The 16,567-nt window shown below is 36.2% G+C and overlaps 1 protein-coding gene across 5 annotated transcripts in view; it reads right to left on the reverse strand.

Moving 5' to 3' along the window:
• Nucleotides 1-16,567, reverse strand: part of ATAD2B (ATPase family AAA domain containing 2B) — a 164,116-nt gene that overhangs the window by 36,028 nt on the left and 111,521 nt on the right. For 3 of the 5 annotated variants that reach the window (XM_066234020.1, XM_066234019.1, XM_066234018.1), the window contains exons 18-20: nucleotides 15,114-15,300; nucleotides 6,871-6,924; nucleotides 3,966-4,151 (exon numbers count right to left, since the gene is read on the reverse strand). In XM_066234020.1, coding sequence (XP_066090117.1) covers nucleotides 3,966-4,151; nucleotides 6,871-6,924; nucleotides 15,114-15,300 — 427 coding nt within the window. The remainder of the gene's footprint in view (nucleotides 1-3,965; nucleotides 4,152-6,870; nucleotides 6,925-15,113; nucleotides 15,301-16,567) is intronic. The other 2 variants (XM_066234023.1, XM_066234022.1) reach the window with 1 other exon arrangement.

Consider the following 16,567-nt stretch of genomic DNA (forward strand, 5'->3'; position numbering starts at 1 on the left):
TTAAGGCATCAGATTTTAGCCCAAATGTAGCCATATGTTTGTGGTAAACATTGGATATCCATTCAGTTTGTTATGTCTAACCACTTATTGAATTGAAGACTATGGATTGAATACTAAAAATTTCATAAATATTACTTCAATCTTTATAACAATGAGAAATGAATGCATCCCTCACTTTAAAAATGAAACTAGGAAAAGTTGAAGTAACTGGCTTAAGGCACAAAATGAATAAACAGAGAAGAAAATATACACTTATTTTCTGCTACCAAGATCTTAAGAGTCTCCTAAGAAAGCATTATGATACCACAGAGGTAGAGAAACATAGAGGACACCCTGCAGGAGTGAAGAGGCATTAGACAAGATACAGCTAATATTAACTGTCTTGAAAAAATAGAACACAATACCCTAGAAGTACCAGGATTTTGTTCAAAGGTAGTAAAACATTTATTTTCAGTTTTAAATATTCTTCCTTCTCAAAACTTTCAACATTGTGTTAAACTTTGTGAATACAAAATATACCAAGAGTAAATCTCAGAATACATAATTTTATAAGTGGGCTAAATTATTTTTCTTTCAATTTATTCCTATTTTCTAACATTCTCAGCCACAAAATTTATCCTTCAAGAAGAAAAGCCTTGAATAATTCCCTAAAAAAAAAACATGCTGTCTTTCACAGTGGTTCACACTGGTCTTTACATATGCTATTCACTGTCCTAAACTGCTTTTCAACTCTCCATTTAAGCTGATGCTTTTTGGGTGATACTGTCTCTAACTTTCCCAGATACACTTAGGCATACTTTCTAATACCTCTCATTAAACCTTTTTTAAGCTCAATGGTTTTTAGTAAATTAATTCAGTTGTATAACCATCACAAGTCAGTTTTAGAACATTTCCATTAACCTCCAAAATGTTCCCATCCACATATTAAGAAGAATCATATAATATTTGTCCTTTTGTGATTGACTTATTTTATTTTTTTATTAAATGAGAGGTGGGGAGGCAGAGAGACAGACTCACACATGCACCCCAACTGGGATCCACCTGGCAAGCCTCCTACCAGGGAATGCTCTTCCACATGCTGGGCTGATTGATGCCCTACCACTGAGTAAACCAGCCAGGGCCAGGCTTATTTCACTAAGCATAATGTCTTCAAGGTTTATGTATGTAGCATATGTCAAAATTTCCTTCCTTTTAAAGCTAAATAATGTTATATTGTATGTATATGCCACATTTTGTTTATCCATTCATCTGTCAATGAACACTGCTGTTGTATCTACCTTTTGGCTATTGGGAATAATGCTGCTATGAATGTGGCTGGACAAACAACATCTGTTCGAATACTTGCTTTTACTTCTTTTGAGTATGTACCAGAAGTGGGGTTGTTGGACCATATGGTAATTCTCTTTAATATTTTTTTGAAGCACCACAACATTTATTTTGACAGTCTGCACAATTTTACATTCCCACCAGCAATGCACAAGGATTCCAATTTCTTCACATCACGCTGTCTATTTTTAGGAGCCATCTTAATGGGTATGAAGTAGTATCTCATTTTGGTTTTGATTTGCATTCTCTATTTGAAAATATTCCTACTATATGCATATTTATTTAAATATACTATTCTACTAATATTATTTCTATTATAAACACATACACAGAAAACATTTGAGATAATATAAAAAATAAAATGAATAGGAGTTCTACTGTTTTCCTTAATATCCCACTGCACTGTCCCAAGTAAAAATTTACTTTGGGGACTACTGAATTAGGAGAGAGATCTATACAAAGATACATTTATAAGAGAATGTTAAAGGGGCTCTAAGAATTGAGATTGTCTTTTTGTTTCACAGAGAGAAAGCAGTTTTATATTCCTAATAACACATTAATACCATAGTGACCAATTCTTTTTTGGTCTTGGTTTGTGACCTACACCAAGCAAGTCATTCTAAGGGCTCAGTCTAAATTAGAGGACTGGGCAGAGGAAGTTTTCATAAGAACAATTAGTTAAAACATGTCATCATTGCTCTGAAAGAATTCCCATCATCTTCATCCCACAAGTGTGAATATCAATATTAGCTACTTGGTTAATAAGAACAGAGAATACAGAAGACAAAGAGAAAAAAAGAGATTAAATTTCAAGATTCAATGCTAGAAAATTTCTAATATTTTAACTGCTAATCAAGGATATTGGTGAACATATAATAAAAAATTGAAAATTATAACAACAATACAGCAACACTGAAAATGTGATGCGATGTGAGCTTTAAAATTAAAACAATAAACTCACATATGCAAATAAACAACAGAAGTAAGCAAAAGTTACATTGCCATATCAAGCAGATGAGTTCATAAGATTTTTATTTTCAAATTTTCAAACAATGAAAGGAAAACTTCAGGTATTACATATTCCTAGCCAGAACCCCTAATTATTCCAAATTTTCTTATTCTCTTAGAAAATGATAATAAAACTACTTGACAGTGAGGATCTAAAATTTAAAACTAGCTCCTAGGTTAAGTCTAGATTCCATCCATTTTTCTAAACCAATTTCAAGTACATTCCTACTTTATAATACTAATATAATACCAAACAGTTTATAGCTCTGTGGTTTTCAAAATAGATTCACATATATTATCTCACAACAAGCCTGTTATTATCCACATCTCATAGATGAGGAAACTGAAGCTACTCTTCATTCAAACACTTATCCAAGATCAAAGGACTAGTATGTCAGTACTTTGGTTTTTCTGACTCTTACTACATACAGCATTCTACTAAATGTTTCTGCCCCTATAAAAATATTTTGATTAATGGTCTTCAAATATCAGATTCTGAACAAAAATTAGTTTCTACATTGAATATACTTTCTTACAAAAACAGTAAGTTGTACAAATCCACTTTAGCAAGACTACTAATAAGCAATGAAACAGAACAAAAGAATACAATACACGTATCTTAATCATAAAATTCTACATAATCAAGATTTATATTAGAGCATTTAAAACATGCAAATCCTTTATAGGAACTGTGTCATCTGGTCAAAATATTTCTCAAGATTATTTCAAAATCTAGTAAGCTCACCCTAGCCAGTTGGTTCAAGGGTAGAGCGTCAGCCCGGCATGTGGATGTCCCAGGTTTGATTCCTGGCCAGGGCACATATAGAAGCACCCATCTGCTTCTCAATCCTTTCCCCTCTCCTTCCTCTCTATCTCTCTCTTCCTTTCCCGAAGCCAAGGCTCCATTAGAGCAAAGGTGGCCCCAGCACTGAGGATGGCTCCACGGCCTTCGCCTCAGGCGCTAGAATGTCTCGGGTTACAACCAAGCAATGTCCCAGATGGGCAGAGCACTACCCCCTAGTGGGTCTGCTGGGTGGATCCCAGTTGGGTGCATGCAGGAGTCTGTCTCTGCCTCCTCACTTCTCACTTCAGAAAAATAAAAAAATTAAAAAACCCAAAAAACAAAATCTAGTAAGCTCAGGATCTTAAAATAACTTTTAAGAATCAATTTCATTCACCTGAGTTAACCTAATAGTCTCTAAAACAACTGATTTTACTTTTGATTTTAATATATTAAATAGTTAAATTTGAACTCAAAAGCTAAATATCAGATTTGAATAATATACACCATAATAATAATATTCAGCTTGGTATGATGCTGCCAATGAAGAAGCTGAAGAGTCAAAGTCGGATGAGAAAGATAATTATAATGGCAGTGATGATCATACAGCTAACACCTTCTCAGGGGGGCTAGGCATGGTCTGGAATTATCTCAATATTCCCAACAGTGAGGAAAACATCACTATTATACCAAAAAAGAAACAAACTTAAAATGTTAACTAACCTGTATATGGTACAAACCAAGGCATGAATCTTGACAGTATTGATTTCACAGTCATTAAAATGTCAAATTTACAAGGTCAACTATTTTAAAACAATATAATGAAGATGGACATTCAATCAGTTCTTACCTCTTCAGGCAGTTCACTGTACATGGTTTCAGAGGTAGACAACAAAAATATAGGTGAAAAGGATGGTATATCTTGTAGTAAAGTCAGAAAAGTTGCTCTCACAGTTTCACTGACAGCTTCCCACCAATCACCAATGTGAGGCATGTACACAATACTAGGTACTGTTCTTCGAGCTTCACGAAAAATCTAATTAAAGAAAGAACTGGAATTAAAAATTCAAGCTGATATTATTCTAAAGTCTAACCAGTAAGCCCAGATACATGAAATGTGCCAGAACTCTTAGGGTAATTGTCTTCAGCCCCAATATTTAAGATGTGCAAGATCCGAAGCACAAACCTTACATACCACTTCTATCTACCCTTGCCCCACCTAAAGTATTTTTTGCCATTTTATTATTCCTAGTCAGTATATTATTAGTAGTATAAACATATCAAACTGTTCCATTATCATGTAAAGATAAAGCAAAATACCACTATAAAGTATGCTGCAAATGAACAGATAAGTATGTCACCTCTGACAGAGTGATATCAGCAAGCAAAGACAGTGTACATGTTTATGCACATTGCCTAGAACCACTAAACATATGAAATAGACATTTTAAACAAAATGTACCACCCTAGACTTCTAAAATTAATTACCCACTGAAGCACATCTTTACCTCCCATTACCTTAATTAAAACTTCAATTCGAAACTGTCACAAAATGCCCTTAAGTTTCTAAAGAGCAATAAATATATTAGCAAAATGCTCTGAGACACTTTTACTGTCACAAAAAACAAAATAAAGTTTCTCAGGTGTTAAAAGGAATCCTACCATAGTTTCAGCCGCACTTAGCCAACACACACCAATAAGAAACGGTTGACTATCAGTAAACTGCCACGCAGAGCTACTTACTGCCCTTAACACATACATCAACAAAGGTTCAACAGTCCATCAGTTAATTCTCATAGGTTAATATGACACCTCCCTACAACTTTTAACAAGTGTAGAAATGAATGTAAAAATCTGACTATCTTTCTTCAATTTAATTTGGGAATTCTATTTCTAAAATTATCTACTATTTTCCCTTACTTTAAAATACATTTCAATTAATCTGCATAATGTACAAGATACAGAAATAAGAATTTAATATTTAAAATGATTAGGATTAATATAAATGTTCCTTAAAATCAAAAGAATTATTTTTCTTAATGAGAAGCCTACCAGTTACATGAATTTTTCAAATATTATATTTTATATAACTTTAAACCTCCTAAAATATATTGTCAATTTAATAATGAACCAGATGAAAGATGCTCAAATAAAGTGTTACCCTCAAATTGGAAATGTAGATGCTATGATCACTCACATCAAAAGTAATTATTTGCCCCTTCCCTTCCTTTAACATTTGCATATCCACCAATCCAGAACAGTTGTACAGTACAACTCCTTCAGGACTCAAATTTTGACCTTTTTCTGAAAACACGCACCCTCTTATCCTGGATCTTGAAAATCCAAGGATTATTGTTTTCCAAAGTTCTTGTAGAAGATTTATTAGAGAAAAACAAGCATAAGTATTGGCAAAACAAAGGAACCACACAGCAGCACAAAGCCAAGTGAGACATTTGATTAAAAAAAAAAAAATTATTACATGTCACCCAAACCAGGCATGGTATATGGAAGACAGTGACCAACGTCTTTTGTCACTTTCCAACTCCCACTCTGTGCCGGTACAACTAGGGAGAGTCAGCAGGGAAAGGTGATTATATGGAAAAAGACTAAGAAGCTGTACAGCTTACTGAGAAACCTAATTGAGACATGAAAGTTACTACGTGCACAGGGATAGATGAGAAACCCATGCTTTTTTAAAAAAAATGAAAATTTGCCTTTAATTCTAGTAATTGTTGGTTAGGTTTTCTCAGAGTATTTGTTGAGAACATGTAGCTGCTAACAAGTATCAAAGAGTATGAGCAAAGCAACACAAGGTCAAGTGATAATACAAACTTTACAAAGGCCCTGGCCTATCCAGTACAGTGGATAGAGTGTCAGCCTGGCATGCGTACTTCCTGGGTTCGATCCCCAATCAAGGCACACATGAGAAGTGACCATCTGCTTCGCTTCCCATCCTTCACCCCCTCTCTCCCTTTACCCCTTTCGCAGCCAGTGGCTCAATTTGTTTGAGCATCAGCCCCAGGTGCTGATGATAATTCGGTTCGTCCGAGCATCGGCCTCTGGCACTGAAAATAGCTCAGTTGATTCCAGCATTGGTCCCACACGGGGGTGGGGATGGAGGGATGTTGCTGGGTGGATCCCAGTCAGGGTGCATGCAGGAGTCTATCTCCCCTCCTCTCACTTCAAAAAAAAAAACCAAAAAAAAACTTTACAGAGCCAGAAGTTGAATATGTGATACTGCAGGTGTTTTAAACTTATTTGTAATGCAAAACTAGATATTATAAGAATCATCAACTCTATAAGAGTTGAGAGTTTTTCAATTATTTTTCTTCTTAGCCTTTAGAGGGAAAACATCCTTAATTTCTAAAAAAATTTAAAAGCACTACTAAAACAAGTTTTCTTTAGATTCCCTATACCATGGTATCGCAGAATAATAAAACTTCATATTTTCTTCATATATACAGTCAACCTACTCTAGTTCTCCAGCTTGCTTTATATAATGGAAATTCAAAAAATACAGTCTGAGAATAGTATCTAAAAATTCAGAAAAATGTTTAACCCTATTGTGATTTTTCTATAATACAAAAATAGTTCTTCAGCAGTTTGCTGGTAACTTTTAAAGTTGTAGAATAAGATACACTCTGTGAAATCAATTAAGCAGATAATTCCAAGTAGAAAAATAAAGTCTAACTTGAGTGAAGCAGAAAGTGTCCTGGGAACTAGTGCTGCCGTTTGATAACTAGAAAAATACTCACCCACGGGGTGTCTTGGATTGGTGGATGTGCAAGGTGTAGTAGAAAACAGAAAAACTGTTATAGAGAAAAAAAGACAGTAGGCCAAATTACTGAACCAACCGTTTCAAAAACCTCTGGCATGACCAGCACTCTTGCACAAATAAAATGAACAATCATCAGTGTATGGGAACTGTTCCTGTTGACTCTTTAAACAATATACTCTTATTCCCTTCTGGCTTCTTTTTGCCCCAGACATCATGGTCCCTTATATAACATTTTTTTGTTTCTTTATTAAAAAAATATCACATATTACTCCCTCTGAATATTAAAGCTATGAAAGACAAAAATCATGCCACTAAAGTTAGAAGTAGCCATATAAGAAAACACTAAAATAAAATAGTCCTTACCATCTCAGAACCCTAAACTTTCAAGTTAGTATTTTAGCGGCCAAATTAAAATGTTCAGGGCATAGAAACTTACTATATTTTAAAAATTAAGAATATATAGCCCATGTCATTTTCTTCAGAACCTGAAAACTAGAATAATTTAAATACCACTGTGAACAAAGCACACATTCTAAGCCAGTACAACTTTCACTTTCCTAAAAGGGGCTGCATATGAAAGAGGAAAAAATTTTCTGTCATCAGTAAACTTCCAAAATTTGTCTTGGTCACATTTACAGTATTATGACTGTGCTAAATTTATACAGCATAAGAAAAAGAAAAGTCTTGGGGGCTAAAATAGTCTCAATTTTTTAAAAAAAAAATCACTATTAAATTTAGTTCCTTACATACTATCACAAAATATTAAAGATCTATATTGCTATCTTTGCTCCATATATATAATTTTACTCCATTTACATTCTATTTACCTAAGATTTATTGAGCACCTCTGTGAAAGAAGGCACTGTCTGCGATGCAAAGATCCATGAATAAGAAATAAAGTGACCAATTTCTTTACAAGCATGCAAAATCAGTCTGTTGTAAAACCATAACTATACTAGGATTTCTGAGTAATGGTTGTAATATAAATAAATGTGTTATGAAAATTAAATCATCCAAATTTCCTCACTCATATTTTCATTGCCTAAAAATTTCCATAAATGTGGTACACTCTAGACCAGTATAATTCAATTTGTTTACAACTAAAAAAAAAATTGTTACTCTAGTAAAACACAGAAAGCCACTTGTACAAACACAGGAGTATACAAAGTACAGACAGACTTCTAGGACAAACCCAGAAACTCCTACGAACAAAAACAAGAGAATCCAAAGTAAACACAAAGGTAGGTATATTAGTGCCTTAATGCTACTTAAACAAAAGGATTTTCTCTTAGCATTTCCAAATACATTTTCTTCCTAAGGAAAGAAAAGTACTAAAATTTTCACCGAAAAAAGGTCTTATTGACCACTTTAAATTATTCATAACATTATACAGGCCCAAACTCCAAAGCTTTAACAAACCATATAAATTATATGAATATATAATTTAATATATAATATATATAAAAATCAATCCAATTATACTTCTGTATTAATGAAAAATATAAAACAGCACACAGATCAACCCCTTTTTGCCTAAATCAACAACAGAATACAAAAGGCAAAAAAATACATTTGAAGATGTCAGAAAAAGGGAATCATAGTTGTTGCTGTTGTTGTTTTTAAAAGTGTTAATATAGATAAGTCTCTTACTACAGATACTGACAACCATAAATCTTCCAGGATGTACCTGGGTTTTCCCTTCTCCTGCCAGAGCCTTTGGAAGACTATGAAACACATACATACATAAACATACACACACAGCCACTTTATAAGCTCTGGCAAATGTTTCAGTAATAAATGTCTAACTAGTGTCCAAGAATCGGCAAAATACTACATTTCAAGTAGGATCTACAGAAGACCTAAAATAGTAACACCTGAGATATTTAAAGTGCAGATTCCTGGGGCTTCCCCAAATTTAACGAATCAGAATCTATGGGTGTGGAGCCAAGGAATCAGAAATTTTAATAAGTATCTCCAGAAAATTCTTATGCTCACTGAATCGTAAGAAACAATGAAAAAACCCTATGGCAGACACTGACTCCTCTATTATTTTTCACCCGGTTGATAATATTAATCAATAGCTGAGGCAGTTCAAAGGAGAGAAGGAAGTTTTGTCATAAATATGCTTATGTATGGGTATATTTTATATGACTAAGAATTAAACATGATTCCCACAGAATAAAGAAACACCAAGTGGCCCTGGCCGGTTGGCTCAGCGGTAGAGCGTCGGCCTAGCGTGCAGAGGACCCGGGTTCGATTCCCGGCCAGGGCACACAGGAGAAGCGCCCATTTGCTTCTCCACCCCTCCGCCGCGCTTTCCTCTCTGTCTCTCTCTTCCCCTCCCGCAGCCAAGGCTCCATTGGAGCAAAGATGGCCCAGGCGCTGGGGATGGCTCTGTGGCCTCTGCCTCAGGCGCTAGAGTGGCTCTGGTCGCAACATGGCGACGCCCAGGATGGGCAGAGCATCGCCCCCTGGTGGGCAGAGCGTAGCCCCTGGTGGGCGTGCCGGGTGGATCCCGGTCGGGCGCATGCGGGAGTCTGTCTGACTGTCTCTCCCTGTTTCCAGCTTCAGAAAAATGAAAGAAAAAAAAAAAAAAAAAGAAAAAGAAAAAGAAACACCAAGTAAGGCTCTTCTCCATTCCCATCTTATCACACATATAAATACAGTCCTGTAAAGGTAATTTAGAACTTCTTTACGATTACATTTCATGTTGGCAGTGTTTTTCAACCTCTGTTTGTGTTACAGTATTTAGTAACCAATTTCAATTTAAACTAAGCATCTTAGAGACAAAAGAGAAGAGCACAGAATAATTTGCCACAGACGGAACCTTTATATTTCACATCTATTTTGAGATAATCCTGCCAATAGGACAAGCTCCCAAGGGAAGTAAGCAAATGGCAAGAAAATAAAGGAAAACAGAAATAGAGAGAAAGGGTTTCTCATCTTCCCAGCATGTCAGCATCCGCCTCCTGTACTCTCTCTTCCCTAGGACTCTTAAACCTCCTTATACCCATGCTTGTCAATCTCTACAAATTAAGAATAAGTTTCTAGTTTCATCATATAATAGCCTCTTTTTGAATTTTTTTTGAATAGACTGTATGTTCATAAATTTAAAATTAATTTTAAATATGCACTTAAGATACAAAGAGAAATTAACCAGGCCAGTTTATCTAGTCTCTGGCCAATGTTCCAAGGAAGTATGAGCTTTAGCTACCATGACTACAAGAGTCCCTAGGTATAAGACACACTCTTTTTGAAAATTTTTGGGTCTAAAAACTAGGTGCGTATTATACAGTGGTTGTAGATTTCTTTTACTTGCATTTCCCACTTTTTTGCGCTTGTTTTTGCGCTCATTGTTGTAGATTTTTTTACTTGCACTTTACACTTTCTCACACTTGTCTTTTTTTCAAATTTCAGGCCCCAAAATTAAGTTATATCTTATACATGGGAGCGTCTTATACATGGGGAAATATGATAGTTCCTGGCAAACTGGGCATCCAGGTGATGGTCACTCAAGAATAAGCTCTACTTCCTATCCAGAAGCTTACAGGTGAAAGCAGAGAATATCAAACTTGCTTAAAACTTGATTTAAAATTTGCTTTTTTCACTAATATCTCCTTCATCTTTCTATCTCAGTCTTGTTAATGGCTTCACAGTACTCCTCTGCATGTCACAATATACCATACTTTATGTTAACCAGTCTACTATTAAAGGACCTTCAGTTTGTTTCTTTTTGTCTTATTTTGTTTGGCAATTTTATACAATGCTATGATGAATACCCTCATATGCTCAGTAGTGAATACTTATAGGTAATATACCTTTAAGGAAAATTCCTTTAAAGTAAAATTCCTGGGTCAAATGGGATATATACTTGAAATTTAAAAAGTGCCAAACTACATTCCAAAGTTGTTAAATATATTTACATTTCTACTATCTCCAATGCTCAGCATTATCAAGCTTTTTATTTACACAATAATTGTTTGTTTTTAAGTAAGAGGAGGGGAGATAGAAAAACAGACTCCTCCAAGTGCCCTGACTGTGATCTACCTGGCAACCCCTGCCTGGGGCCAATGCTTCAATCAGTCACACTATCCTCAGAGCCTGGGGCTGATGCTCAAATCTATCTAGTCACTGGCTGCAAGAGAAGAAGAAAGAAGGGGGAGAGAAAGGGAAAAAGAAGCAGATGGTCGCTTCTCATGTATGCCTGACCAGGAATCAAACCCAGGACATCTGCACAACAAGCCAGGGCTCTATCCACTGAGCCAACTGGACCCAATAGTAATAGTTTTAAGATGGTATCTTGTTGCTTTAATTTGTATATTTTTTCACTCTAAGTGAGGCTAAGAATCTTTTCAAACTTTTATTGGTTACTATTTTTTTGTATTTTTTTTCCTCCCTATAAGTGGCATGTTCCTATTTTGCCAGTTTTTACACTAGGTTGTTATTATTTCTTCTTATTGACATTAACATTTCTTTTATGTTTAGGAAACCTGTCCTTGACATGTGTGTTACAAACTTACTTTTTAACAGATTATGTCTATTAATGTTATTCAAAGAATGTTTTTTGCCAAATGTAATATAAAAATTTTAAAAAGTCAAATTTGCTCATATCTTTGTTTTCTGGATTTTGTCCATTGCTTAGAATGATCTCATATCCAAGATAATAAATATATTGACCTTGAGAATTCTCCTAACACCTTTTATAGTTCCATGACAGTCTAGAATTTATGTGCTGCAGAGAAAGGTAGAAAATCCAGTTTTATTTGTTTTCCCCTCATTGAGCCAGCCAGTTTTCCAAGACCATTTATTAAATAATCCAGCTATTCTATCTACTAATATCAAATGTCATCATCAACATCAGATACTAATTTCTATACAGGCCTAAGTGAATTCTCTTTTGTTCTCTTCCTTTGTCTATCTATCCCTGCACTAATACAAATTCTTTTTTTTTTTTTTTTTTTTTTTTTTCTTCCATTTTTCTGAAGCTGGAAACAGGGAGAGACAGTCAGACAGACTCCCGCATGCGCCCGACCGGGATCCACCCGGCACGCCCACCAGGGGCGATGCTCTGCCCATCCTGGGCGTCGCCATATTGCGACCAGAGCCACTCTAGCGCCTGAGGCAGAGGCCACAGAGCCATCCCCAGCGCCCGGGCCATCTTTGCTCCAATGGAGCCTTGGCTGCGGGAGGGGAAGAGAGAGACAGAGAGGAAAGCGCGGCGGAGGGGTGGAGAAGCAAATGGGCGCTTCTCCTGTGTGCTCTGGCCGGAATCGAACCCAGGTCCTCCGCACACTAGGCCGACACTCTACCGCTGAGCCAACCGGCCAGGGCCTACAAATTCTTTATTACTCTAGTTCTATTACATCTTTTAAAACCTGGCAGGGCTCTCTCAATATATATACTTTTCCCTCTAGAATTCACCTTGCTATGCTCGTATTTATTATCTACAGAAAACATGCCATCCTTTTATAACTTCATTTAAATTTTGGAGAAATTATAATTGAGATTGCACTTAATTTATAAATTGAATTAGAAAAGAACTCACAGCTTTCCAATTTTGAGTCTGACCAGCTGTGAAAGAAGCTGCTAACATCTGTTAAGTACTGTTATGCCAAGTTTACAGGATAAGCTTACTTTAGTAATCACAACCCCCTCTCAAAAATAACCCACAACTTAGGTGGCATCATTACTTTTATTTTATCGATGAGAAAATGAAGGCTCAAAGAGGTTAAGCAACTTGTACAAGGCCACACCAACAAACAAAGTAGCTGAGATTTTTATCTGTGCAATTTGAATTGAGTCCACACTTTGAATTATAGTATATAATTAAAAACAAAGTGTGGGCCCTGGCCGGTTGGCTCAGTGGTAGAGCATCGGCCTGGCGTTCAGGAGTCCCGGGTTCGATTCCCGGGCAGGGCACACAGGAGAAGCACCCATCTGCTTCTCCACCCTTCCCCTTCTCCTTACTCTCTGTCTCTCTCTTCCCCTCCCGCAGCCGAGGCTCCATTGGAGCAAAGTTGGCCCGGGCGCTGAGGATGGCTCTGTGGCCTCTGCCTCAGGCACTAGAATGACTCTGGTCGCAACACAGCAATGCCCCAGATGGGCGGTTGGCCCGGGTGCTGACGATGGCTCTGTGGCTTCTGCCTCAGGCACTAGAATGACTCTGGTCACAACACAGCAACGCCCCAGATGGGCGGAGCATTGCCCCCTGGTGGGCATGCTGGGTGGATCCCGGTCAGGCGCATGCAGGAGTCTGTCTGACTGCCTCCCCGTTTCCAACTTCAGAAAAAAAAATACAAAAAAAACAACAAAAAACCCCACAAAGTGTGTCTTTCATTATTCCAACTGTCCTCAGCTGAATTTTTAGGGTTCTTCTTAGGCCCTGCAAATTAACTGTTTAAGTAAATTCCTAGGTAAATTGATTGCTATTTTAAATGGGACATCTTCTTCCATTATATTTTTAACTTGTTGCTATTTATATAATAGAACACTATTAATTTTAAAATGTTAACTTTGAAAGTGTCCCCCTTATGAAATTATTTTATTGTCCCTAATAGTTTTTCAGTTGATACTATAGGTTTTCTAAATATACAATTATATTACAGGCAAATAATTATAACTTCAACATGTCACTCCAATATTATCTCTCAATGTCTAACTGAATTAATTACATATGCCTTAATAATGGCATATTACTCTGTTGATGTGCTCCTAGATTCCATTTGTATCACTTACTTTATGACAACTGTGTATGAGATTAGTCTACAGTTTTCTTTGTATTTCTTTCAAAGGTGTATCATCACTGTTTTTGTTGATTTCAGATTTCCTTCTTTTTCTATTCTTTAAAACAGTTTAACTAGTATTCAGACCTCGGTCAGGGCACATACAAGGAACAATTAATGAATGCATGGATAAATAGAACAACAAATCAATGTCTCTCTGTCTCTCAAATCAATAAAGTTTTAATAAAACATTTAAAAGTTTTAAAAACATTTCTTGCCTCAAGGTGAAGAATGGTTTTCAATGGTATATGTAGCCTGACTGGTGCTGGTGCAATGAACAGAGCATCAACCTGGGACACTAAGGTCCCAGGTTCAAAACCCTGAGGTCGCCGGCTTGAGCAGAGACTCATCTGGTTTGAGCACAGGCTTGCAAGCTTGACTGTGGGATCATTGAAATGATCCCATGATTGCTGGCTTGAGCCCAAAAGTCACTGGCTTGAGCAAGGAGTCACTGGCTCGGCTAGAGCCCCCCGGTCAAAGCACAGGTGAGAAGCAATCAATTAACAACTAAAGTGACACAACCACAGGTTGATGCTTCTCACCTCTCTCCCTTCCTGTCTCTCCCCTCAAAAAAAAAAAAAGTAAGAAAATAACCATACACATACATGTATTAAATATTTATAAAATATAACTAAAAAAACAAAATTGTGTGCAATGCTCCTAAGTGTTACTACTCCAGTCATCTAATCTCTAAAAATAGGACAAATATCAAAGTAGTAGAAAAGTGACACTCCTCTCTCTAGCTTATTTATAAGAAACATTATTCAAACATTCAATGAGCACCTACTATGAGCTGGGCACTGTGTCAGAGATACAGAAATAATGAAGACCGATCCCTTGGCTCAAAACACTCTCCACACCTCTAATTACAATATGACACACTTATAATAATAAATTCATATATTACAATCTCAAGAAATATAAACAGCCCCACTAGAACTTTACTTCACAACTAGCTAATATGAAGTAGTTGAAAATCAAATATCAAACACACTTTGTTAATATAATTACAGATAAACTTAAACTTATATTACATTTTTGTATAAAATTTAAGTCCTGGCATTTCAAATTGGATAGCATTTCCCTTCCTATAACAAGGCTCTCAGTACAGAGAGAAGTCTTAGGCCCTGAAACCACAGTGCTGAAAAGAGGGTCGGAAAAAAGGCTTAAGAAGCTCCCTTTCTACACTGTTTAATTAAACTTAAATATAAGAAACAGGATATTAAACTTAAGAAATGAATGAAGTACCATGGTAAAAGCAATGAGCTCACTTTGAAAAATGTTACATATCTAAAAGATATTGTCTTAATATTCTATTAAAAAATAAGGAACAAAAAGTTAATATTTATATTACTGTTCTTTGAAAAACTTGTCTATAAACACTACCAAGATATACACAATAAGATAGTTAGAAGGCTCTGATAGAGTATAAACCTACCTGTGCACATGATTCTTCAGGTGTTTTGGCACTAACTGAATAAAGTGCTGGGAGATCTAGTCTGTGCACAGAGAATTTTTCTAGAGTGTGCAAAAGTGCTGGAGCAAGGTGAGAAGTTTGACCTGAGCCTCGTTCTCCAGACAGCAATAATCTTGGCCTGTAAGAGGTTGGCTGATGATATGGTGACCTGCAATACAGGTGAGACATAATAATTATTTTGAAACCATGCACTCTGAAGATCAATATGAAATGTTAGGCAATATATTTACATTAAAAGAATATATAACTCCAAATTAATATAACTTCCCTATCTTATTTTTTAAGTATAGTGAATTACTTTTTTTAATTGTTTTAAAATGTTGATCTCTCTGACCACATTAATAATCAAGAGGTAAAAGTATAAAAATCTATTCTAAAAGAAAGAAAAAATATGTGGGTATCATACCACAAATACTGTATTAACTTGGAAAATGCTTCAGACACTAAGCATGATTTAGTTATTAATTATCCATGGTTCAATGTTAAGGATCCCACTTCTCCAACAAGGAGGTACTTCTGAAGATTGCCCAAAATGTAGGACTATTTTTTATTAATGGTTAAAATTAAAATGTTTAACCATAATTTTTAAAATAGAAAAAAAAGTAGTACTGTTTCAGTGGCAGCAAATTTTGTTTCTAGGCCAATAAAAACTATTTTTACCCTAAGACATGACATCTAAAGCCCTACACTAGAGAAGGTAAATACAGGAAAATATATTAATGACACTCAAATAAATGAAACAAATTTAATTGATCACTATAGATAATGGAAGAAATTCTAAGCAATGAAGTAATAATAAAACAAATAAATAGAAATAATGGAAAGAAATAGGAAAAACACTGTTACTTATAAAGGATGATTATGTACTAAAAGGTCCAAGAGAATCACCTAAAAGCTGTCAGAATCTACCAACAAAGTAAAAAGACAAAAAGACAAAAACAGAAAAGTCGAAAGATTTCCTAACACTGTGAAGAACCAATATTGGTGGTCCTGGGCAGTTGGCTCAGTGGGTAGAGCATCAGCCTGGGGCGCTGAGTATAGATCAGTTGATCTGAGCATGTCAGCCTAGGGCACTAAAAATAGCTCAGTTGATTCCAGCATCGGCCCCAGATAGGGGCTACTGGGTAGATCCCAGTCCAGGAGCATGCAGGAGTCTGTCTCACTGTCTCCCCTCCTCTCACTTCAAAACACAAACAAAACAAGATACAGATAGCATGACCAAGCAGTGGCACAGTGGATAAGAGCATTGGACTGGGATGCGGAGGACCCAGGTTCAAAACTCCGAGGTCACAGGCTTGAGTGCAGGCTCACCAGCTTGAGCGCAGGGTTGCTGGCTTGAGCGTGAGATCATAGGCATGACCCCATGGTCGCTGGCTTGAGCCCAAAGGTCGCTGGTGTGAGCCCAAGGTCACTGG

This window comes from Saccopteryx bilineata, chromosome 6, assembly GCF_036850765.1.
Source record: "Saccopteryx bilineata isolate mSacBil1 chromosome 6, mSacBil1_pri_phased_curated, whole genome shotgun sequence".
Taxonomy (NCBI): Eukaryota; Metazoa; Chordata; class Mammalia; order Chiroptera; family Emballonuridae; genus Saccopteryx; species Saccopteryx bilineata.